General features: G+C 47.8%; 9 protein-coding genes across 9 annotated transcripts; 5 read left to right on the plus strand and 4 right to left on the minus strand.

Moving 5' to 3' along the window:
- Positions 1–91: 91 nt before the first annotated feature.
- Positions 92–1,574, plus strand: BO85DRAFT_76060 (RlmE family RNA methyltransferase). Its single transcript, XM_025665642.1, has 7 exons — positions 92–468; positions 524–574; positions 645–671; positions 730–1,140; positions 1,198–1,359; positions 1,428–1,509; positions 1,560–1,574. The coding sequence occupies exons 1-6, from the start codon at positions 169–171 to the stop codon at positions 1,467–1,469; spliced, it is 993 nt and encodes a 330-aa protein (XP_025513502.1). The 5' UTR covers positions 92–168; the 3' UTR covers positions 1,470–1,509; positions 1,560–1,574.
- A 206-nt stretch (positions 1,575–1,780) lies between these two features.
- On the minus strand, positions 1,781–4,146 carry BO85DRAFT_376406 (putative autophagy ubiquitin-activating enzyme ApgG; the record flags this gene model as incomplete). Its single annotated transcript, XM_025656223.1, has 6 exons — positions 1,781–2,152; positions 2,203–2,670; positions 2,727–2,871; positions 2,931–3,718; positions 3,774–3,882; positions 3,956–4,146. 6 exons carry the CDS (start codon positions 4,144–4,146, stop codon positions 1,781–1,783), a joined length of 2,073 nt encoding a protein of 690 aa, XP_025513503.1.
- Positions 4,147–5,261: 1,115 nt separating this feature from the next.
- BO85DRAFT_376534 (imidazoleglycerol-phosphate synthase) lies at positions 5,262–7,066 on the minus strand (the record flags this gene model as incomplete). The annotated part of the gene is made up of 3 exons (XM_025656227.1): positions 5,262–5,351; positions 5,431–6,879; positions 6,944–7,066. 3 exons carry the CDS (start codon positions 7,064–7,066, stop codon positions 5,262–5,264), a joined length of 1,662 nt encoding a protein of 553 aa, XP_025513504.1.
- A 1,099-nt stretch (positions 7,067–8,165) lies between these two features.
- Positions 8,166–9,494, minus strand: BO85DRAFT_376736 (deoxycytidine monophosphate deaminase; the record flags this gene model as incomplete). Its single annotated transcript, XM_025656235.1, has 6 exons — positions 8,166–8,213; positions 8,267–8,317; positions 8,365–8,452; positions 8,508–8,640; positions 8,705–9,066; positions 9,124–9,494. 6 exons carry the CDS (start codon positions 9,492–9,494, stop codon positions 8,166–8,168), a joined length of 1,053 nt encoding a protein of 350 aa, XP_025513505.1.
- A 1,796-nt stretch (positions 9,495–11,290) lies between these two features.
- Positions 11,291–13,397, plus strand: BO85DRAFT_376926 (cleavage polyadenylation factor subunit MPE1; the record flags this gene model as incomplete). Its single annotated transcript, XM_025656244.1, has 4 exons — positions 11,291–11,462; positions 11,611–11,899; positions 11,979–12,070; positions 12,133–13,397. 4 exons carry the CDS (start codon positions 11,291–11,293, stop codon positions 13,395–13,397), a joined length of 1,818 nt encoding a protein of 605 aa, XP_025513506.1.
- A 1,111-nt stretch (positions 13,398–14,508) lies between these two features.
- On the plus strand, positions 14,509–15,493 carry BO85DRAFT_401698 (ornithine decarboxylase antizyme). The gene is made up of 3 exons (XM_025657168.1): positions 14,509–14,675; positions 14,710–15,113; positions 15,202–15,493. The coding sequence occupies exons 1-3, from the start codon at positions 14,637–14,639 to the stop codon at positions 15,416–15,418; spliced, it is 660 nt and encodes a 219-aa protein (XP_025513507.1). The 5' UTR covers positions 14,509–14,636; the 3' UTR covers positions 15,419–15,493.
- Positions 15,494–15,496: 3 nt separating this feature from the next.
- BO85DRAFT_76448 (yippee/mis18 family protein) lies at positions 15,497–16,885 on the plus strand. Its single transcript, XM_025665644.1, has one exon. The coding sequence runs from the start codon at positions 15,836–15,838 to the stop codon at positions 16,532–16,534; it is 699 nt and encodes a 232-aa protein (XP_025513508.1). The 5' UTR covers positions 15,497–15,835; the 3' UTR covers positions 16,535–16,885.
- On the minus strand, positions 16,865–18,645 carry BO85DRAFT_76467 (SHNi-TPR domain-containing protein). The gene is made up of 2 exons (XM_025665646.1): positions 17,363–18,645; positions 16,865–17,274 (listed from the first exon to the last, which is right to left on the minus strand). Exons 1-2 carry the CDS (start codon positions 18,410–18,412, stop codon positions 16,987–16,989), a joined length of 1,338 nt encoding a protein of 445 aa, XP_025513509.1. The 5' UTR covers positions 18,413–18,645; the 3' UTR covers positions 16,865–16,986.
- A 107-nt stretch (positions 18,646–18,752) lies between these two features.
- BO85DRAFT_451365 (DNA polymerase epsilon noncatalytic subunit) lies at positions 18,753–21,442 on the plus strand. Its single transcript, XM_025660578.1, has one exon. The coding sequence runs from the start codon at positions 18,992–18,994 to the stop codon at positions 21,230–21,232; it is 2,241 nt and encodes a 746-aa protein (XP_025513510.1). The 5' UTR covers positions 18,753–18,991; the 3' UTR covers positions 21,233–21,442.
- The last annotated feature ends 13 nt before the right edge of the window (positions 21,443–21,455 follow it).

Raw genomic sequence — 21,455 nt, forward strand, 5'->3', positions numbered from 1 at the left:
TTACCCGATAGTAGTGTTGTAGATGGTTTAGTATGCCACAAGAGTGGATGAAGGTCTATACATCAAAGATATTTGTCTCAGCAATACAGTAGATGACTAGTTAGAACATTCTATGTTCACTGACTAAATAATAGTCACTGATTTGTGGTACTGTGCCAGCCACTATCGATGATGAATGGCAGTAACACCGAGTCCCGCCCAATCTACCACTTCCGCGGGAGCGCTCCGGCATCCTTCCGCACATCACTCATTTTTATTCCATCCAACTTTGCCAATGTTGCAACCATGCTACTCGTTCCATCTGTTAAGTGTTCGCCTGCAACACAGGGCATTGGCCTCCTTAGTTTTCAGATCCTGAAGCGATTTTCATCCTCAAAACGATGGCAAGCCCGTCAGCTCAAGGACCGTTTCACAAGGGAAGCAGCAGTGCAGGGCCTGAAAAGCCGCGCGGCTTTCAAGCTCCTTCAAGTACTTAACCAACATGACCCGCCATCCTATACATCCTGATAATTTCTTTGAATAGATAGACGAGAAATACCACATATTTGAGAGCGGACAAACGGTTGTTGATTTAGTATGATAGCCACAATCAAGGTGCCTCAACTCGGGCCATGTTGATTGACAGTATGATCCATCCAATTTAGGGTTATGCTCCTGGCTCTTGGTCCCAAGTGCGTTAGGTGCAGAGTGAAGACTAAGCCAATTGCACCTTGGCTAACACCACACCAGGTAGCAGTAGCTAGAACGCAACCACACGGCCGCGTCCTCGGCGTGGACATTATCCCGGCCCAGCCCCCTAAAGGAGTATCTACGATTCAAGGCAACTTCCTCGACCCGAATATACAGGCCTATGTTCGAGAATTTGTGCGCGACGCCAATAGGGGTAGGCCAAACCCTCCAAGTACGATCTTGGATGCCGATTACGATGACACACAGCTCAAATCGGAGGAGAACGCGAGCTCTGATAAGCAAACAGATCCCAAACAAGGGGATTGCAAATACTCGGTAGATGTTGTCCTAAGCGATATGTCCGCTCCCTGGTTCCAAACGACAGGGTTTGGGAAAAGAAGTCTAAGTGATCCGTATAACAGGATGATGAACACAAGCGGCATTAGTTTCAAAGACCATGCAGGTAGTATGGTAAGTTGCTGAGCTTGCCCTATGCTTCGATGGTTTCCCTCAGCTGATGGATGATAGGATCTTTGCCACGCAGCTTTGCAGTTCAGCCAAGAAGTTCTCCGCACTGGAGGGCATTTCGTCTGCAAATTCTACCAAGGAGCCGAAGATAAGGCCCTGGAGGAACAGCTCAGGGAACTATTTCGGAAAGTCCATCGCCTTAAACCGGAATCGTCGCGCAATGTAAGCATTCACTCGCCTCGTCAAACACAGCATTAAACAGGCCTTCAGGGTTCTGAACATCTGCACAGGAATCCAAAGAATCTTTTTTCATTGGTCTCAGTCGAAAATAGTACACCGAATAAGGGATCCTGCGGCAATTGATAAAACATGGTATGATGCGGTGCTGAAATTTCATGGCATTTGCAAACTAACATGCACAGCCCCCCTTCCTTAGCATCAAGCCGGGCTCAATTATATCTCCTCTGCTGATTCGGAGTCCTCATCCCATTCTACATCAGCAAGTGAAGCCTCTGCTGTAGCATGCACCTTGGGATAGTGTCAGTAAATTTCTTGAATCCGAAAAGACAGGGAAATTTGGAGGTGGCTAGAGATCGCATAACATAGAACAAGGAAACAAGGAAGGCGCAATGAAGATAATGGACTAACGAACCTCCTTGAGACCGCTCAGTTCTTCAACGTATCCAGGCTCATTCAAAGCCCTCAGAACGAAATTCCAACCGTCCTCCTTATAAGCGCGGGTGATGTTATCTGAACAAGCGCTGCAGTGTTTGTAGCTTCTGCCTGTGACTGAAATATTTTCAAATGTCGCAAGGAATCCCCTGACTTGATGTGGCACGAGCCCCAGTGGATGGTCTCCTCGATCATCACTGCGCGAGGTCGGGGCCGGTGCTGCAGCACCCAGGGGATTTTGAAGAAGGGAAACAAGCAACTCTACCAGCAAAGCCGAAGCTATAGCCGCCACACCAGGCCGAGTAACGGTGCACTGCTGATCAAGTGTTTGATCTTTGACAGACTTTCCAACTCTTAGCATAGTGATCTATAGGCCGGAGTGGTTTTACTTACGTTCATCGGTGCAACGACATCGTTGCAAAAGTAGCACCCGAGTTCTGCTGATGGCTCTGTAATCGCTTTAATCCCATGCCGCATGACCACATACGAATCGAACCCGAGAGCCGCATTCATAACTATCTTGCCAGCCGCCTTCCCCATGACAGTTGGCAGCCAGCGTGCTTCGCGCGTATCCATTAGGAGAAAAATGGCATCATGCTCTTCAACAAGTCTCTGGAGTACATCAAACTCCGCCCGAGACTTTTCAGCATCAATGACAGGATGTCCAACCATGGGAACAGAGAGGACATGGCCCGTAGAGTTGACTCCCGGGTATATCTCCAACAGGGCCTGAGACGCTCGAAGAGCCTTCTTCACCCCGCCGTCTATACAATCGACAAAATTGTAAAGTGGTTGCCTCACAGGGTTAGAGAACGATACGGACCCATTATCCACGAAGGTGATTTTAGACACCCCCCAACCCTATTCTCATTGTCAGATGCCGATACATAGACTCAGATCTCCTGCGGTTTCCATACCATCAAATTCCTCGCAACATAGCTCCCGAGGGTTCCTGCCCCCAATAGGAGGCACTTGGTGCGCTTGATCTTATCAAGGTTAAGATTGGGGCTGATACGCCATTTCATGAGTTTTAGATTTAGATCGACCGACTGGTCGGCTAGTCTGAGGATTGTATCAGTATATGATACAAGAGTCTCAATAAAAAAAGATGGTGTCCCTACCTCTTAGGATCCAAGTACTCTGTGAGGTCGACGAAGCGACCTGTCAATTTACCGGCTGGATTACGCTCCCAGCCGGTCACCTTCGGCATGTCTTTGGTCGAACTTTGCGACTCTGCAGTAGCCGCTGCTTGCATGTCATCCGATTGCAGAGTCAACACTGTGCTTCTGTAATGACCGGGGCTGGGATCCGGCTGCATGTCACGGTATCTCAGTACCTGTATCTTATTGAGTCCCCACCGTCGTTTTACAAGTACCAGAAGGTTTCTCAGCATCCATCCAGGTGCATCCTCATAGTTTGAAGGATCAGCGAAACAGACGAAGCAGTCTTCAAATCTCGCACCTCTGAAAAAGCCATCCTCGTAGGCTAGGAGAGGAGCAATCCTCCACCGTGGGCCATCGTGATTTATTGATTCCGTAAACCCGTCGGTAACTTCTGAGTTGCTTTCGAACATTGTTCCATTTCTGGCACCATGAAGTCTCCTGGCCAAGAAAAACCCTCGCTGGCGGTCTTCTACACTGTAGCTCCATGTCTTGACCGTCTCCACGAGATTTGATAATTCAGCATCTTCTAGACCCCTAGCCGGTGACACCGCTCCTCTAGTTTGACAGGAGTTGGCATTTTCCTCGGTCCTCTCAAGAAGGGCCCAGGAAGGGCTCGAGTGCAGTGCCGGGAATGCGAACCAATAGTGAAATTTGTATTTCTTTAGATCCGCGTACGACAAAATGAAGAATGACGCAAGCAAAGAGGGGCACGAATAAATAGTGCCATCGCATATGGCATCCCAGACCTAGTATGTCTACAAGTCAGTATGATCCTGGTTGATTCAAAAGTGCGTGCCTAACCGTTTTCGCGGACTGCTGGAGAATATGTGCCTTATCGATGTTTGTATACTCCTCAAGTGTATTGACATTCTTGATCAATCCTTCAGCTCGATAAAACCCAGCCGGTGTCCTGGTAGCCAGGCGGCTCGTCAATATATATTATTGTTCGTAAACACCCAGACCCGTAGTAGATCATAACTCACTCATCTGTTGTCAGGGCGTTCCCATGTATCTGCATTCGACAGGAGGCATTAGGGAGGTCTGTAGATCGAACCTCATAGAGACCTAGCACTTTACGGGCAGCATCGTCAAGCTTGTCGTGATTAATCTTAAGTGAGGATAAAGCCGTATAGAATGGGAACTCTATATCGGAAGCGAACGGAGTGTAGCGCATTGTTGAGCTCATCTCCTTTTAGGGTAGGGTATGACGTTGTTGCGTTCCTCGAGAATAGAGGAGCTATGTAAGTAGGACCATATTCCACGGTGCGTGAACTGATCTTAAGAGTGTGGCGGTCTCAGAACAGCGTCCGCAAAATTACAGTGCTTTCGCTATATACTCGAAATATTGTAGGGGTGAGGGGACCTTAAGTGTGTCTGCTGGGGAAGAGGGGGTGATCTATTTATCTGTGGTGGGGCAAGTCACAGGGTATAGTCATTAGTAACTTAGTTGACTACCCCACCCTTGGGATTAAGATACGTACGTTCTAGCCTTGGTACGGCTTGTTATATTTGATTTCTGGGAGTTTGCGCTCCGCTACCTTAAAAGCTACCAAGAACTTATTACTTGTGTAGTAAGGTACATGATACAGTGTTCCTTACTACTACAATATTTTGCTGCAGGAACCTCAATGGTATCAACCCTGTCTCACATCAAAAGTATATTGGCATGCAAAACACCTCTGGCGGTGGTTTCTACAAAATTCCCCAAGACAATATCATAGTGACCACGTGTAGACTTCATATGAAATATTCGCTTTATGTGAGATTACTCGATAATTGAGACGTCCCGGACTTCCGCTAACTACGTCATCAGTTGCCCATGGACGTTCCTGACCACTGGCCTTTAATAAACAAATTCACTTTCATTATAGAGGTCTCACAGATAAGATGTGGAAGGATAAATGCATATTTACAAAGATCCGTATGAGGACTAGCGGATGTGAGCCTTGTGACGCAAGGCCGCAAACTTCCCACTATGAACGCCTACCCTCCTCTGTTGGTGTAAAGACATTCGTAAAAACACAGATGCTAGCCAAGCGAGATAGCAGATTCAAAAAATAGTATATTCACCCACCCGTAGGTGCCGTGTACATATGCAGTTGAAGTCAGTTAAGCAGAGAGTTCAGTATTCGGATAGAGTAACTCATCCGTCAGACGCAAGGTCCTTTCGGTAGACCGAGTATGTCAGTTTATTAGAAAACAGAGCGTGCTTATGTAAATTGCAGGCTGTCTCGTGCACAACGAATATTGATGTGGTTAAAAGTCTCATGATGAGTTAGAAGCATAACTCTAGTTGCCCACTTCAGGCCTGCGGACAAGGAATCCTCCATTGTCCAAGTGACGTTTGACATCGCTGACAGTATATTCACCTCGGTGGAACTGTAAAAGGGTGGAGAAAAGATCAGTCACCAGGACAGGACGGGTTCTCGTAAGGGTTGAACGAAATACTACTACTTACCATGCCAGCGCCTAGGGCAGCATCAGTCGTAGTGTTTTGGAAGACTTCTGCAAAATGTTCGGGTTTTCCAGCACCACTGGAGGCGATTACTGGTATCTTAATAGCGGCTTTCACGTCATTGATCAATTCCAGATCAAATCCGCTGTTGCTTCCGTCCTTGTCGATGCAATTAAGCAAAAGTTCACCGGCACCCATTGCTTCAACCGCCTTCGCTAGTTGTCGGACGTCGAGGTCTCGCGACTCTCTACCACCTTTAATGGTACACTGGTACCAACAAAATGCCTGACCGGCGGCATTTGGGTACTTTGTCCGGATTGTATGATGGTTGGTATCTTCTGGGCTGTCCACATAGACACGTTTAGGATCCACACTCACGACCACAGCCTGGTTACCATATGCTTTGGATATAGATTCTATAGCCGTCTTGCCTGTCAGCTTTTCGCCTCCTTCATAATATTCCTCTGCTGCGATAACGGCATCCGAACCAATGCTGACTTTATCAGCACCGGATTTGAAATACATCGTCGCAACATCAAGAGCTGAGACGTGAGTGCCATCTGTATCAATAGTGTCCTTGATACCGCCCCCGATAGTCAGCGGCACGAAAACAGTTTCTGAAGTCCTCCTGAGAATTTCCAGCATGGGAGCATCTGCAACAGGACAATTCCTGAAGGAAGTGATGTTTAAGAACGTGACCTCATCAGCTCCTTGCTCGTAGTACTTCTTGGCCATGTCCACGGGCTTCCCCAAGTTTCTGACTTGGCCTCCTGTATCCACCCCATCCTTTTCACGGACATCATACTGATCTCCTTTCGTGACGACGAGGTCACCAGAATCATTGGTGCGCACATCAAGACAGGCAATGATTCTACGTGTCAGCCCATCTTTCTTGTCCAAGGAGAGCGACGCTTGCGGGGTAAGCGTTTGGAAGCGATCACCATTCAGGAAGGCGCTAATAGTCCGTAATCCAGCCTGGCCACTTTTCTCCGGGTGAAATTGAGTCGCGAAAATATTCTCCCGCGCAATAGCACCGATAAACTCTTCTTCGCCGTAAGTAGCTGTGGCGACTGACCAGCCGTCCTTCTCAAGGAGCCCTGGGGTGTAAAGAGCTGCGTAAGAGTGGACATAGTAGTATTTGCTGTTTGGGCTTAATCCGTAGAAGCTCCGATTCTCCGCAGACTCAAGCTTGGTGTCTATAGCAGAGTTCCAGCCTATGTGTGGTACACTCTTAGTGTCGGGATTGAATTTCTGCATCCGCATCGGAATCAATCCCAGCCCCGGAACATCGGAGTCCTCCTCAGACCCTTCAAAGAGTGATTGCAGACCAACGCAAATCCCCATGAATGGCTTTCCAGAAGCTATGTGTTGCCTGATAGGATCCAAGAAGCCTCCCTCTGATAGTTGAGATAAGCAATGGCCGAAATGACCGACACCTGGTAGGATGAGTTTCTGCCAAATAGTCAGCGCTACACTGAAAAAAGAAAAAAAAAGTATGTATCATCATCCTGGTTACCTCCGCATTCTTCACATCACTTGGAGACTTAATCCATTCCACCTCGTAGCCGACTTTGTTGATCGCATTGACCAGGGAGCGGACATTTCCGGCGACGTAATCGAGCAGATGTACTGTAGGCATCGTGGCATGCGTTCTATCAATGTCTTGTGTAAGTAAGTCTGGAAACGATGAGCATAAGTATAGGTCTTCGCTGATTTAAAGGCCAATATTCCTGCGGCCACTCCCAGCAGTAATTCTTCGGAATAATTGCCTTGACAATAGGAGAAGTCGCAATTTGACTTGGGAAGATTGTTCTTCTTCACCCCACCATGGCTGGCGATGCCGGGCTGAGTCATTCGCAACAACCCACTTTGAGTTACGTTAATCCAGTAGGTAAGTATGTCTCCAATTGTGATCTTGATCTCCACTAGTACCATGTGTACCTTCATTGCTCCTATCCTCTATCTTGCTCTTCCTTCCTTCTTATGACTTTCTTGCCCATATATGCCCCTCTCAAAGTAGTTTGTAGTTTTACCTCTAATCCCTAGTTCACTTCTCTTTACTCCCTAAACCCTATTCGCATGTGCGGTTTTTGGTACCGATTAATACATTATTGCGGTAAATCGGAGGGTGGGACCTGATGAACGTTGACCGCCTTTGCTATGAGCATTGAAAGAAGGCCTTAATTACCACTTAGTCTATATTTACCCCTCCTCCCGCCGCTGTATGTTTCCGTAGTACCTATAGGCACATACCAGTGGTTACTTACTCCTAAACCCAGTTGGCGCCTTGACCTCTGAGCAGCCACCAGTTTACTTATAATATTTCCTTGTTCTACTACGACTTGCACCGAACAGGAGCATCGTGGGGTTTTTTCGTGTTATACCAGGTGACTACGGAGCACAGTACGTAAACAAACAACCGGAGGATGACTGTATGTTAAGCCCAAACATCTTCGTTATCGCGTCGCTGGGAGTACGGCGATACCTGAACTCCATCGGAGCCGGCCGCAAATATAGCCGGCAATATACATGTATTCACTGCATAGCGCCTTAGTACTGCAGGTGGACATGTGCTAAAGCGGGACAGAGTCTGAAATATGAGTTCCAATACACTCATAATCAGCTCATCTCCGGACTTGTTAAGTTCCATGACTTGGGAGTATGTAATTTGGAGAGATAATCAAAATTATTCTCGAATATATTCGTCCGAGTAGCACCCATATCATGGCCGTACAAACCTAGTTAGTACCCCCAGAGCTCTCAAGATAAATGAGCCCCTTTCGAGGCTGCCAACAATATATTAGCGATGACTGGTGAAGCGTCAAGGGAGTGCCCGTACCGGAGAGAATTGCCTAAGTTTTACCCCGGCCGCTTTTAGAATAGCAGCGCTCTTATCTGGTCAGCAAAATGACAAAGTGTGGACAGCAAAGGACATACATCGTTATCCATATTATACCCTTGCGAGTATACGACTTCTGTTATCCCGACTTGTGTAATTTTGACGGTACATGTCAAGCAAGGGCACCTAACCGGCTTAAGCAATGTGCCGTGCATCTTCAGAAGTTCGGGGATTGACGTACGTGTCACAATAGAGTATTGCACCCTCTCGTATGCGCTCTCTTCCGGCCTCCAGCAACGCATTCTCTTCGGCATGGAGGCAGAGGCATGTTGATAAACCCACACCTCCACCCTCACCACGGTTGCACCTTGGACCTAGTCATAGTAAGTGCCTGTACATTCAATCGATAGTACAATGTGTAATCTTTAGGTTTCGTACAGCCGCCCTCATTGCAATTTCTAATGTGCCTGGGGGTTCCATTATACCCTGTGCTTATGACACGACGATCACGGACAAGCACGCAGCCCACCCTTCGCTTCATGCAGTTACTTCGCTGAGCGGCTAAAGATGCCAGCTCCATGAAATACTGATCCCAATTAGGCCGTAACCGCTCCTCGTCGGCAAGATTGAGGGCTTTGAGAGCCGCATGCAGTTCATCAAATGAAGAAGAGGAATTGAACAGCCGTACTTGTGCCCGATCAGTGAGGTATGCGCGTCCAACATTTTTGTCGTAGAGATGTCTGTCATTCCATAATACAAATTTCTCCAAAGGCGGTGGTTCGACCAGTCTATCCCGGCATCTACAGATGGTGCGTTAGCTTAGCTACGATGCTCGTAAGGTTATCAGGGATCCAGACCTGTCCACAAATCGCTTCCATCTCAAGCTTACCGGCGCATCAACGCTAACTAGAAGGAAGAAGGGGCGTTGAAAGAAACGGTCTAAAATAGTGACATCCCAGATGTCTGTTGTAACCCAATGTTCTTGCCATCGTTTGGTTACGAAGTCTAAGAGGGCTTTAGAGTCCTCAAATATAAGGTGCGGTGGCGGACTACTTTCATCCTCTGCAAACTCCACTGCCTGTAATTGGCGATCGCCGTCGGCTTCATCAGTTACTCGAAGGGAGCTAACATCTTTCAATTTGAGAAGTCGAAAGCCCTCCTTCTGTATCAGATAATCTGCGACAGCATGCTTCCCAGAACATATGGCTTTGCCGCATAGTATTAGCATATATTGAAGACACCAAGACATGCTGCTTGATAAGATGCTAACCTCCGCATAGGCCTATCAACATGATTACCTGCTTGGTAAAGCCAGTGTAAAGGTCAAAGGCAGGAAAAATTGATAAGCGCGCGTCCCCGAGTTTGGGGAAGAGGGGCTGGATCCTGGGTTGGACAGGAGGGCATGCAGAGGTCGGATTAAGTTGGGCGAATGGCTAAAGTAGGGAATTTTTCACATGTACATCTAGGCACCAGGTACGGAGTGCCAGGAACATGTAACTTATTAACGGATTGATACACACATAGATAATTACCCGCTCACCTCCCCCCACTTTCGCTCAATAATTTTGAGCAAACTGCGGGCCATACTTTCAGCAAGCTTGAAACAGTAGCGGCTCAAGTAGGCCAACTGGCATGAATTGCTCCAAGACATGGGAGAACTGTAGTTTCTGGCCAGTAACAGACCTTTGCTATGCACCTCCGTAAGGCTCTTGTTAATTACCCTATTATTGGTTACCCGGTAGTTACTGCATTCACTCTTTTAAACAACTTCATAATTTTGATGCATGGCAGGCTGGATTTAATGAAGAAAGCGCACACTTTCCCTCAGAAACCTATTTAAAACGAGGTTCCTGTGGTATTCAGTACGTATTAAGTTGTGTAATAAGCCGTGGTTGATTCTGGCACCTAGTTATCTATCTATACGAGCAATGCCAAGTTTTTCTACTAAAAAGAAAAGGTAAATGCTAATTAACTACTTATCTACATTGCTGGCCCTTATACTCCGTACTTTTAGCGCATTTCCAATCGGCAACGGTGCTTCTTACAGCTTTCGCCCTTTAGGAAGTTTGCAACACATACGTTCAGTTTACTTCCTGACCATCAAAAAGCACGTACCAGAAGATTATGTTAGTACTATGATTTAGGGAAGTCAAACTATCTCTACAGAGATAGGCAGGCAACCTGTACTTTCCACATCTGGCGCAAAGTCACGTGACCGAATGCGCTAGCTCGCCACCACGAAGACTGTTCCCGAATCGCTCTCCAGGCTTTGATCATACCCTTGCACATGTCCTGGAGAATGCACTGATTGTTTAAGATTGCCTTGTTTCTATCCAGTTGCTTTTCCTCATCTTATATGGCTCTATCCCCTTGAATTTATACTGGTCAATTCAAGTTTGACGCCGTTGTCTCCCGCACCCAAACCTGCACGCATATCTCTCTTTCAAACGCCCTCTTACCTTCGCTGCGTCTTTGCTTCCCCAAGTCTCGTCCACTCTGGTCGTATATACTATTCCATGCCTTGATTGCCCAAAGCTTTTGGAAGTGCCCCAAGGCTGTTCTCAACGAAGATTACATGAACTTATATCTCTTGAGCTCGGTCGCAAGCGCGAATTAGATGGGTTGCGGCGTCTGATGCTGCTTGTTATACTGGCAAGGCCCGCGGAGCTTTTTATAACTCACATTATCTTACTGCAGACTAGTTGGCTTCGTCTCTGTATCCACCGGACCTGACACCTTGTTTGTATGCAGTGATTCGAACACTTGCCGCGCAGCACTCAAGACGCTTCTTCAATCTACTGAGTTCGAGCAAAGCCCTCGATAGATACTGGGTTTACGATCTCTAAGCATTTGAGACAGGAGTGAGGCTATACGTCATACTGTCATCTGCAATTTGCCAACCGTTCCGATTGTTGCTTGTTATCATTTGTCTGCCTTTGTTCTCGTGTATCTCTTGTGAAAGTGGCACCCCTCTATTGATCTAATTACATTCGCAACACCATCATTGACGTGCAATTGAATACAATGTCATCCTCTGTTCACTTCAAGTTCAAGTCTCAAAAGGAGCCTTCAAGGGTGACTTTTGATGGCACCGGTATCTCTGTCTTCGAATTGAAAAGAGAAATTATCAATCAGAGTAGACTGGGTGACGGGACTGACTTTGAGCTGTCTATCTACAATGAAGATACTAAAGAAGGTTAGTAGCTTCTGGAAACTGATTGCCTTGGTTTTACCGTTCATATCCACCTTGGTCCGCCCAACCCGTATGGCAAAGCGGGAACAGGTCGTGGTTGAAGTTAAGAGAAAAGATTCTTGGGGACTGACCGTTTGTTTTTATGGGACAGAATACGACGATGACACCAGCATAATACCGCGTTCTACGTCCGTCATCGCTCGGAGATTGCCTGCATCACGCCCAGGGAAGGGTGGTGCTGCTCGTTATGTTTCCGGGAAAATGCCAGTCAATGCGCGCAGTGCCCCCCGTAATGAACAATTTCCCTTGACTCGAGCATCTCCCAATACTAGCAACGGTGTTCTAGAGCTCAACAATGCCCAGACGGAGGAAGAGAAGATCAATGCACTGTTTAATCTGCAAGCAAATCAATGGAAAGAACAGCAGCAGGAAATGGCAAAGTAAGTGTGTCTATATGTAGTAAGACTTATTTTTCTTCTTTTCTCCTCTACTGGTACTGACAATTCGTCTCCTGTATAGCGCTACCCCTGTTCCATTTGGCCGTGGAAGGGGCAGACCTGTGAATGTTCCTGATCACCCCCCTCCCCCCGGCTACTTATGTTACCGCTGTCGTGAGAAAGGCAAGCTGTTCTAATATAATCATTGAAAGCTAAAACTAACGGTGTATTATCAGGACACTGGATCCAAGCTTGCCCCACAAATAATGACCCCAAATTTGATGGGAAGTATAGAGTAAAACGATCAACCGGTATACCCCGTTCATTACAAACCAAGGTCGAAAAGCCGGAATCCCTCACCCTGGACGGCTCAAACGAGGATCCGAGGAACACAGGTGTCATGGTTAATGCCGACGGCGATTTCGTCATAGCGAAGCCTGACAAGGCAGCCTGGGAATTATACCAGGAGAAAGCCAAAGCCTCCGCAGCAGCCGCAGCAGAAGCAGCAGCAGCAGAGTACAGCAAAGAACTGCAAGCACGTGGTTTAGAGTGTCCGATTGACAAGCGAATGTTTTTAGAGCCCACTAGAACTCCGTGCTGTCAAAGGACATACTGCAATGATTGTATTACCAATGCATTAATCGAAAGCGATTTTGTATGCCCTGGCTGTGGAACGGAGGGAGTATTACTCGATAATCTTACTGTTGATGATGAGGCTATCAGCAAGATCAAAGAGTACGAAGCTGAAAAAGCGGATTCGAAGAGAGAGAAGGACAAGCAACAGGCAAATGACAATGGTCCCGGTATTGACAAATCAGCCATGCAAGGCAAAGGGCCTGTTGCAAATACGGAGTCTTCCCCCCCAGTTCCGCCTAGTCAACCAGCTTCGAACAAAAGACCTGCTGAAGATGAACCTTCCCGTACTGCCACTGGTGGATCAAGTCCTAGTTCGTTATCCAAAAAGCTGAAGACAAACGACAAGGCCGATTCACAAAATACACAGGCTACTGGGCCTGTGGCCAATTTTCCAGCTTTCCCTTTCGGCCAGCAGATGCCATTCGGAAATTTTGGATTCATGCCGAACCAGGGGATGCCTACGATACCAATGTCTGATCCTATGAACTCTATGGGTGTTCCTTCGTCTGGTGGTTTCCCACCTAACATGGATCAATCGTGGAATCCCATGAATGCTATGAATTTTAGCCCTGCCCCAGGAATCTATGGTGACAATGTGAACAATTATGCCACACCGAACCTTTACAACGGCGTCGGAGAGCCATCTATGAACATGTTCCACATGCCTCAAATGATGGGACTTCAACCGAATCCTGGTCTTGCGCAAGGTCCCGGAATAGGTCGATTTTCAAACCAGCAGAGAACAACGTTCAGTACGCCATTTGCCAGGGAAGAAGATACGGCTTATTTTCGGCAACCTGTTAATCCACAACGGCACCAAGCGAGACACAGGAGGATACGACCAAGTGACTATCGAGAGCTCTGAGGTGGTAGAGAAAGTCACTTCGACGTGTCCGCGGTTGTTAGGTCTCAGGTCTCCCTTTTTCCGTTATGTCTTGCTGTTCACCCCGTCATGCTCTATTCTTTCTATGTTCATCGGCGTTCATAGCTGCTACCTGATTCATTGTCATGTGGGCATGTGCATGTTGCAGGCTTTGCCCCTTTGAAATTTGCACATTGTTGGAGTTGAAAGGATATGGTTCCGGCTCTGACGGGCTTGTTATTTGAAGGTGCAATTGAATGTACACAATGTAATATTAGCGCCACATTAAGCAACTTGCCAAATAAAAAGTCTAGCGACTACCGATGCGTTTATTAGTTACAAAGTGGTCGTAGATAGTACTAATCTTCATGAGAGATCAAAGCCGCTCCGCCATTGGGTATCCACATACGGGAATTGCCTTCGTGAAATCAAGATATAACATCCATCAAAACCAGAGCTTTATTAGAATGACACGTAAATTTCGATACATTACAATGTTTAGGGGGCATATCAGATACTCATGTATATATAATTGTCTGTGGGCAATGGTATCCGTCGTTATCTACATGCATAACCACCTGAGGATCCTGCGACGTCCCACATAGACGACCTCGCACATGTAAAATTCTATGTGAAGTTACGACTCTCTAAGCAGCAGAGATGTAGAGGTTATTCAAACAGCATCGGGCATCTGATCAGATAACAAGAGTAAACTCAACTAGTTGGTTAACTGAAAAAGCTATAGATAAATACTGGGCACGCAATAACTTAAGTTAACTAGTTATGTTCCGGCCTGACTAATGGAGCCCCACATGTCATTTTAGTACTCCGTAGTAAATAGTCCCAGGAAACCACCCCAGTTTATCCCATCCCTATCTAATTACCATCCAACCTCTAGTACACCTGCACCACCTTTCTGCATCGGTTGTTATTGCATCCTAACGTTATCGCGGCTGTCAGAAGGTTATTACAAGATACCTACCCAGTGGACCCGAAATTTTATACGTATTCTCAAGCCGCGCCCACCTGTCCCGAAAGATAGCACATCTGATCTTCAACTTATAAGATCCATCCATCATCATGGCCAAGTCATCGAATCACAACAGTAGCACCCGAAATCAGTTGCAGTGTACACTCGACAAACATCCCCAGGCTAGCGTGCTTGCCAGTTGTTACAGCGTCAAATCATCCACTTCCGTGATCGATAGTTTCCACTACTGCACTACCGCGGGGGCCGGTACGATGCCCCTTTCCGCAATCGATCATTATGGTCTAAACTTCGTAACTAACTGCTAACTTCTGATCATCTTATTAGGGACACAGTGGTATCCCTGAGGTCCCTTCGGGGTCAAAGACATCTCCAAGTCCTCCCTTTGGACTCTCCATCGCTCCAGGCGTGGGGGTTAGTTGGCCGGGCAATATATTACCGGAATATAAAGGGGAGGCAATGCATACTATCCCGGAAGAGTGTGAGAGGCTCTTCTGTGACACATTGTCTGCGATCTTTCTTGGTGAGAGGAGCTTCGCTGGACAAGAGTCACTTGGGGTAGGTGCGTCTCAAAGCCGGCCGAACAATAGTATGCCGATTGCACAGTGGTTCGAGCTGTTGGATTACACCAGCGACACTATACACCGTGGTTTTGTAACCAATGCGAGCGGCGAACCGACCTTGTTTGTTTTCCTTGCAGAGAACGCACTCGGTCACGGTCTGAAAACAGGGTATGTGCACCAATGTTCTCGTCTAAATGTAGACGAGGTATAAACCCGTGGATATCACTAACATACTGTCGTGTTTGTTCCCCATAAGGTTGATTGCCCTGTTTGAACTTGCTAATATATCTGCTTTTGGGTGCCCCCGAATTGTGGCATGTGTACCCCGTTCGCACGATGCAGTTGAACTAGAAGCTGTACGGAACCTCGGTTGGTGCGGATTCAGTTTGACTACTTTGCAACCGTGGAGTGGTGCAAGAGACGTCGAACGCTCGCTTAGCACTAAATGGCTTTTCTTGGATGCGGAGGTTTAGCTATAGGCAACCAAACAGCTAGTTCACTTATTCTAACAAGGAGCAAAGGCCAAATGATATGAATAATCCTTATATATGTATTGATTTTGGGTTATGCTTCCATTCCCTAGTCAGGCCGAAAATGGCCTCACATTTGTATTTGGCACATCAGCCGGGATCCATAACTATCATTATTTTGTCAGATGACCATGTCATGACTCGTTCCGATCACTAGATCGCCAAGGAACGGGTGATGACCTCAGTATGATACCTACCCATTTCCATATACCTCACTGTAACAACTGCATCTTTTATGCTAGAGATACTAGAACTATGATAAAAACTAGCAGCATTCTTTGATGCTCTCGCCATTTGGTTGCTACACATGCCCCCCTATTCACGTACTTCACAGGGCAAAGATCCTATATCCAAGGCTCTATGTTTCCTAAATTCTTGCTCCAGCCATCTTTCTTCCGAACCAAACAGCGAAGCGTGAGGTCCAGAGTGCCATCTTCGGAAGAAGGATCCGGACAATTTCTGAAGCCAAGTGACGCCGGTTATCTGGAGGGCCATGTTTCATGCATCCGCTGTTCACACTGTGCAGCAGATATATGCCTGACGTCGCAGATAATCAGCAAAGGATTCACCGGTCGCTATGGCCGTGCCTATCTTGTGTCCGGCGAGCCTGCGCTCGCTAGAGGACCTTCACCAACCGATACACTTCTAAATACGATGATACAGCAGCCCGTGCCGCGGAGACTGGTCACTGGTGCGCACACAGTAGGCGACATCAACTGTTCCATTTGCGGAAATGTGCTCGGCTGGAAATATATAGCTGCTGAAGAAGAGTCGCAACGTTACAAGGTCGGCAAGTTCATTTTGGAGACCGAAAGGGTTATGACATCTTCTTTTTGGGAATCGCCCGCCTTTGTTGAAACAGCATTACTCCCGGCGTATACCAGCTCTACCGAGGTTGGACATGACCAACCTTCGAACAGTATAGAATTTGATAGCCAGAACGAAGATGAATGCGAGGACTTATTCTCTGGAATCTGGTCCCCTGGGTTGGCTGTACGCCGAAGAAATCGCAAACTGCCCGAACGCCGGTCTTCTCTATTCGGAATCACAGCCCTATGATAATGAGTTATGCTCTTGCGCCTAATGAAGCTTCATGAGAATCTCCATGTTTGATGAAATGAAGTATGACCCAACGGCCCCGCAGTTTCAGACGGAGCAAGGTGGGGTTGTTTGCTACGAAACCGCCTTGCTTTGTGCACCAGACGGCTCTGATTCTTTGATTCATTTTCTCCTTTTCTCCCTTATGGTTCGTTGGGAGCTACCTTAATCAGTAATAATAATAAGTGGTATCACAATAGAATTCACAGATAACTTGGTGGCTATTTCTGTATAATGTATATTTATTTCTGCGGCCTCGCTTCATTGGGTATCATATCCGAATTAACGCTCTAAACCTTTGAGCAAATGCTAGCATGATAGAGCACTTCCTCAGGTGATCTCTAGCTGCTACAAAGGGTTGATAGACAGAGCACCAGACACGTTGATGCCTCTGGCGATCAGTATACCCAGGTTCATTCAAGGTTATCGCCTGCTCGTGCTCTCTTTGTATCGCCTCCCGCGCCCTCTTCCGGAGCCGATCGTTTTGGTACAGTCTCACTGTTCTGGGGTGGCTTCTTGCTCGCAGGTTTTCTTTTGATAAACGCAGAAAGGTCATTTGCTTCTTTTGTGACAGCATCGAGATGAGCCTTTTGCTCCGAAGGGGAATGCCCCATGATTTGACCCAAAATACCCTTCAGCACTGTGTTATCTGCATCGCTTTTCTCAATAGCAGATACTGGCGGGCGTCGAAGATCGACGAGCTGTCAATGTTCTTAGTAACTGTAGCCGAAACAAAGGAAGTAGGAAGGGTATGCGATGAAGGGATTTGGAAAGAAGGCTGTTGCTTACCCTTTGCTCCATGTCTGCTATAATGTCTTTGACATTTGCTATTCTTCTCTTCATAGCGGTCACCTTGTCCTCATCCAATGAAGTATCGGCGACCAACTTCTTCTGTTCTTGATCCATCCTCAGACGGCAGCTTTCAATAGCCTTTTCCATTTGAGCTGCGGCCTCTTCCCTCATTCCCTCGTCGACCGGCCCTTTGAGGGTACTGTCCTCTTGGGAGCTGTCATTCTCATTTTTGACGGAGCCAAATTCTAGGGCAAGAGAAAGCTTGTAGTGACATTCTGCAACAGAAGGATCTTCAATCGGAAACAGAGACTGTCTTAGATCCAGAGACGTCCTCAAGTCCGTCACCGCATCTAAAAACCTTTCTGCCTCCAGTGAGATTTCCGCTTGTAAATCGTACGTATCCGCGAGACGTTCTTTGACGTGTCTGAGATCTGGAGGCAAATCTGCGGATTTCCCTTTGCCAATTCCCTCCTCTAACGTAGTCATCTTTTTGTGGTATAGCACGCGCGCCAGGTCAAGAACTTCGAAGGCATTGGCAAAGTCGTCTTCGTCATCGGCCGCAGCTTCCTCACCGTCGGCCTCGTCTTCCGAATCCGAGTCGTCAAAGTTCTCATCACCAGTGAATTGGAAGTATGGCTTAGCTGGAACATCACCAGTATTTGACTTCTGGGCTCCCGCGGACTTCTCAGGTGGGCCCTGGGCGACAGCTTTCTCAACGATACCTGCGGTTGTGCCTGTTGCCGCAGCGGATGGCCTCTCGACAGATGCGCTGCTCGGCTGTGATTCTCCAGCTACCTTGGACCCAAGCACATCGCTCTTGCTGACGGCAACATTATAGAGGGCTTTTCCGTAGGCGAATAGTAAATCTGCATTTTCCAGCGCTAGTTCTCCGTTGAGCTCTGCTTGAAGTTCCGTGGCCTCAGAATATAGCTCTGCAGCGGCGTTGTAATCCTTGATGGCATCTTTGGCGGCAGCTTGCTTGATAAGGTCGTCCAAAGCTGTTCGAGTCTTTGTACTATCGTCTTTCGGGGATGTACTTGGTTCCATTATGGATGTGTGTGGTTGATGGTAATGTAATGGATGAGGAACGAACCAGAACCAACCCAACAAGGAAATCCCTCCAATAGGCGGGGGGAAATATTTGATAATCGGGGGTGGAAAGAGGAGTATCACGAAAAGAGGCTACTCTGGCGAAATTTATGGTGCCTTTGATCAAAATAGGTCTGGTGTGATGATCAGTGCATGAGTACTGAGAAAGATCATGGATAATGGCCTTGTAGGTTGTCGCAAAAGTGGAACAAATCGCGTGGGGGACGCGCGTGCCGCCATCACCACCGCCACGACGCGTTCTGCTTGATCTACTCCATACGTCAATGCCTCATCCAGGTAGGTAATGGTTAATCAGTCGACCGGCGTTGGCAGGATCACCTTGTACTGACAGCGGTTCTCAGTTCTTCCCTCGCTCTCTCCATTTCCTTGAGTTTTTCCCTCTTCACCCATTCCGAGGAACTCTACGAGTTTCTTGTCGTGACATTGTCCCCGCACGATATCCGGCAGTTAGACGCGCATTCGACCAAGAGCGGATTTGCAGTACCAGTGTCGCAGTCACAATCTACTATCTGAATTATGGACTCGGACCCCGTACCTTCATCGTCACCCGGATTTGGAACTCCCGCCTATCCATTCCGAAAGAACAGACCCAATGCGCTGCCTACGAGGACATCGGTCCTTCCCATACTGCTCCCTCCTTCGACTCTGCGGCCTGTGGCCTTCCGTACCTTCACGCGCAAGCATAACCTAACGATATCCTCTTCTGCGCTTCAAACACTAGCCACCTTCGTGGGGAAGAATTGTGGCTCGGCATGGCGCGAAGAAGGTCTCGCAGAAAGAGTACTTGATGAAGTGGCCAAAGCCTGGAAGAAAGCTGGCGGTGGTGTCATTGTCGATGAGGGTAAGGGCGCCTCACTGAAAGCCATCCTCCAGGCTTTAGAGAGCAATATGAGTGGGGGAAGGGTAGTCTCTGGGAAGCACGCCACGTCAGATGAGGTCCCATCAAGAACGACAAGCCCCGGCCAAGGAACCAGACGCTCTAGGGCCGATCCGCCATTGTATGCAGCGGCAGGGCTGGAAGGAGAAGGTCCAACAGAAACTTCCGATGTCCCCTCACACCCGAGACATTGGGTTAAAGTTATCGAGGCGTTTGATATACCGCGATTGACTTATAATGCGGATAAGAAATACTTCGAAGTCGCAAGATCAAGGCCTACCCTATTCCCCCCATCCTCTCACAGAACGAATTTGTTCAGAGATCGTTACAATGTCATCCATCAACGTCTACTTCGGCATGAGTCATTCCATTCACCGTCCGGTCCCTCGCGTATCTTGCGCCAACCATCATCTTCTTTAGCGGTTACCCAAGGCTACAAGCTCACACCAATCGCGAATTTACTCGGGAGAAATGGCACATCACACCTTATTCTAGGTTTACTCTCAACGTCCCCAACGGGCGACTTAACACTGAGCGATTTGACGGGGAGTATTTCCTTGGATCTTAGACACGCGCGGATGGTGCCTGAAGATGGAGCTTGGCTCGCTCCAGGGATGTTTGTCCTCGTTGATGGGATCTATGAAGAAGAGGAAAATGTCAGGGGGTCCACTCTAGGCGGCAATTCCGGGGTTGGGGGTGCCATTGGAGGAGTTTTCGTGGGCGTTTCCATATGCGGTCCTCCCTGTGAGCGGCGGGAGACATCTCTTGGGATGAACAACCAACAAAGTGGCAGGGAGGTCAGTTCTAGTGGAGGACTTGGATGGATTGACTTTCTGGGAGTCGGAAGTGAACGTGCACGTGGCCCGCGAATGAGGCAGATTGAAACCAACTACCTGCGGGATGTAGCTAAAAGCGAGCGCCGGTTAAGGGTGGTTGCTTTGGGGGAGGTCAATCTGGATAACATGCGGACCCTGGACGCATTGCGGAAGGTCTTCAGCGTCTATCACCATTTGCCTTCGGAGGAGCGGCCAAGCATATTTGTCCTAACGGGGAATTTCGTGCAGAAAGCGATTATAAACAGCAGTGGCCAGGCGGGCAGCATTGAGTATAAAGAACATTTTGATGCTCTCTCCTTGATACTGTCGGAGTTTCCTTCATTGTTGCAGCACTCGACATTCATATTTGTTCCGGGCGACAATGATCCATGGCCGTCGGCTTTCTCAGCTGGCGCCGCTTCCCCAGTCCCCCGCCATTCGATTCCAGATTTATTTACTACCAGGGTGAAACGTGCATTTGCTACTGCCAACTCGCAGTCGGACTCCTCACAGTCATCTGGGCCTCCTGGGGAGGCAATATGGACTTCAAATCCTTCCCGCCTTACCCTATTTGGACCTGTCCATGATATTGCGATATTTAGAGACGATATCTCTAACAGATTAAGACGAAACGCTGTAAACCTCTCCCACGGCGCCGATACCGCGATGGCTGAAGACGCGCACGCATCTCCTGGGGAGCCTACCGACCATCTCGAACCTCACAGCCAGAGCCCACAGACAGGCACTGATTCTAATCCAACCCCGAGTACAACTCTTTTCGCTCGAAGGCTTGTGAAATCGATTCTAGACCAGGGCACTTTGTCGCCTTTCCCGCTTTCTTTGCGGCCCGTTTTGTGGGATTACGTCTCTTCCTTACAGTTGTATCCGCTTCCAACTGCAATCATTCTTGCAGATCCAGAGGCCGCACCGTTTTGTATAACGTATGAGGGCTGCCATGTGATGAATCCTGGCCGGCTTGTTCCGGAGGGCGAACTATCGTTTGTCCGGTGGATTGAGTATGATGCCGTCAAGAATCGAGGCAGGATACAACAGGAACGCCTGTAGCGGGGGAATACGTGACGGAACTTATGCACTAGGTGCTAGAAAAATTCTGATTTCTTGCGAAGTTAACGACTTGGTGTTATGTAAATATACAACTGTGTTTTGACGTACGGTGAGCGGTTATATTCGCATCATGCAATGAACGGGTATTGTTATAGGACACAATGGAAACGATTTTCCTTTTTTTGACCCTCCGACACCCGAGGCATATCTCCTCACCTCATTA

This window comes from Aspergillus piperis (genome assembly GCF_003184755.1).
Source record: "Aspergillus piperis CBS 112811 unplaced genomic scaffold BO85scaffold_15, whole genome shotgun sequence".
NCBI lineage: Eukaryota > Fungi > Ascomycota > Eurotiomycetes > Eurotiales > Aspergillaceae > Aspergillus > Aspergillus piperis.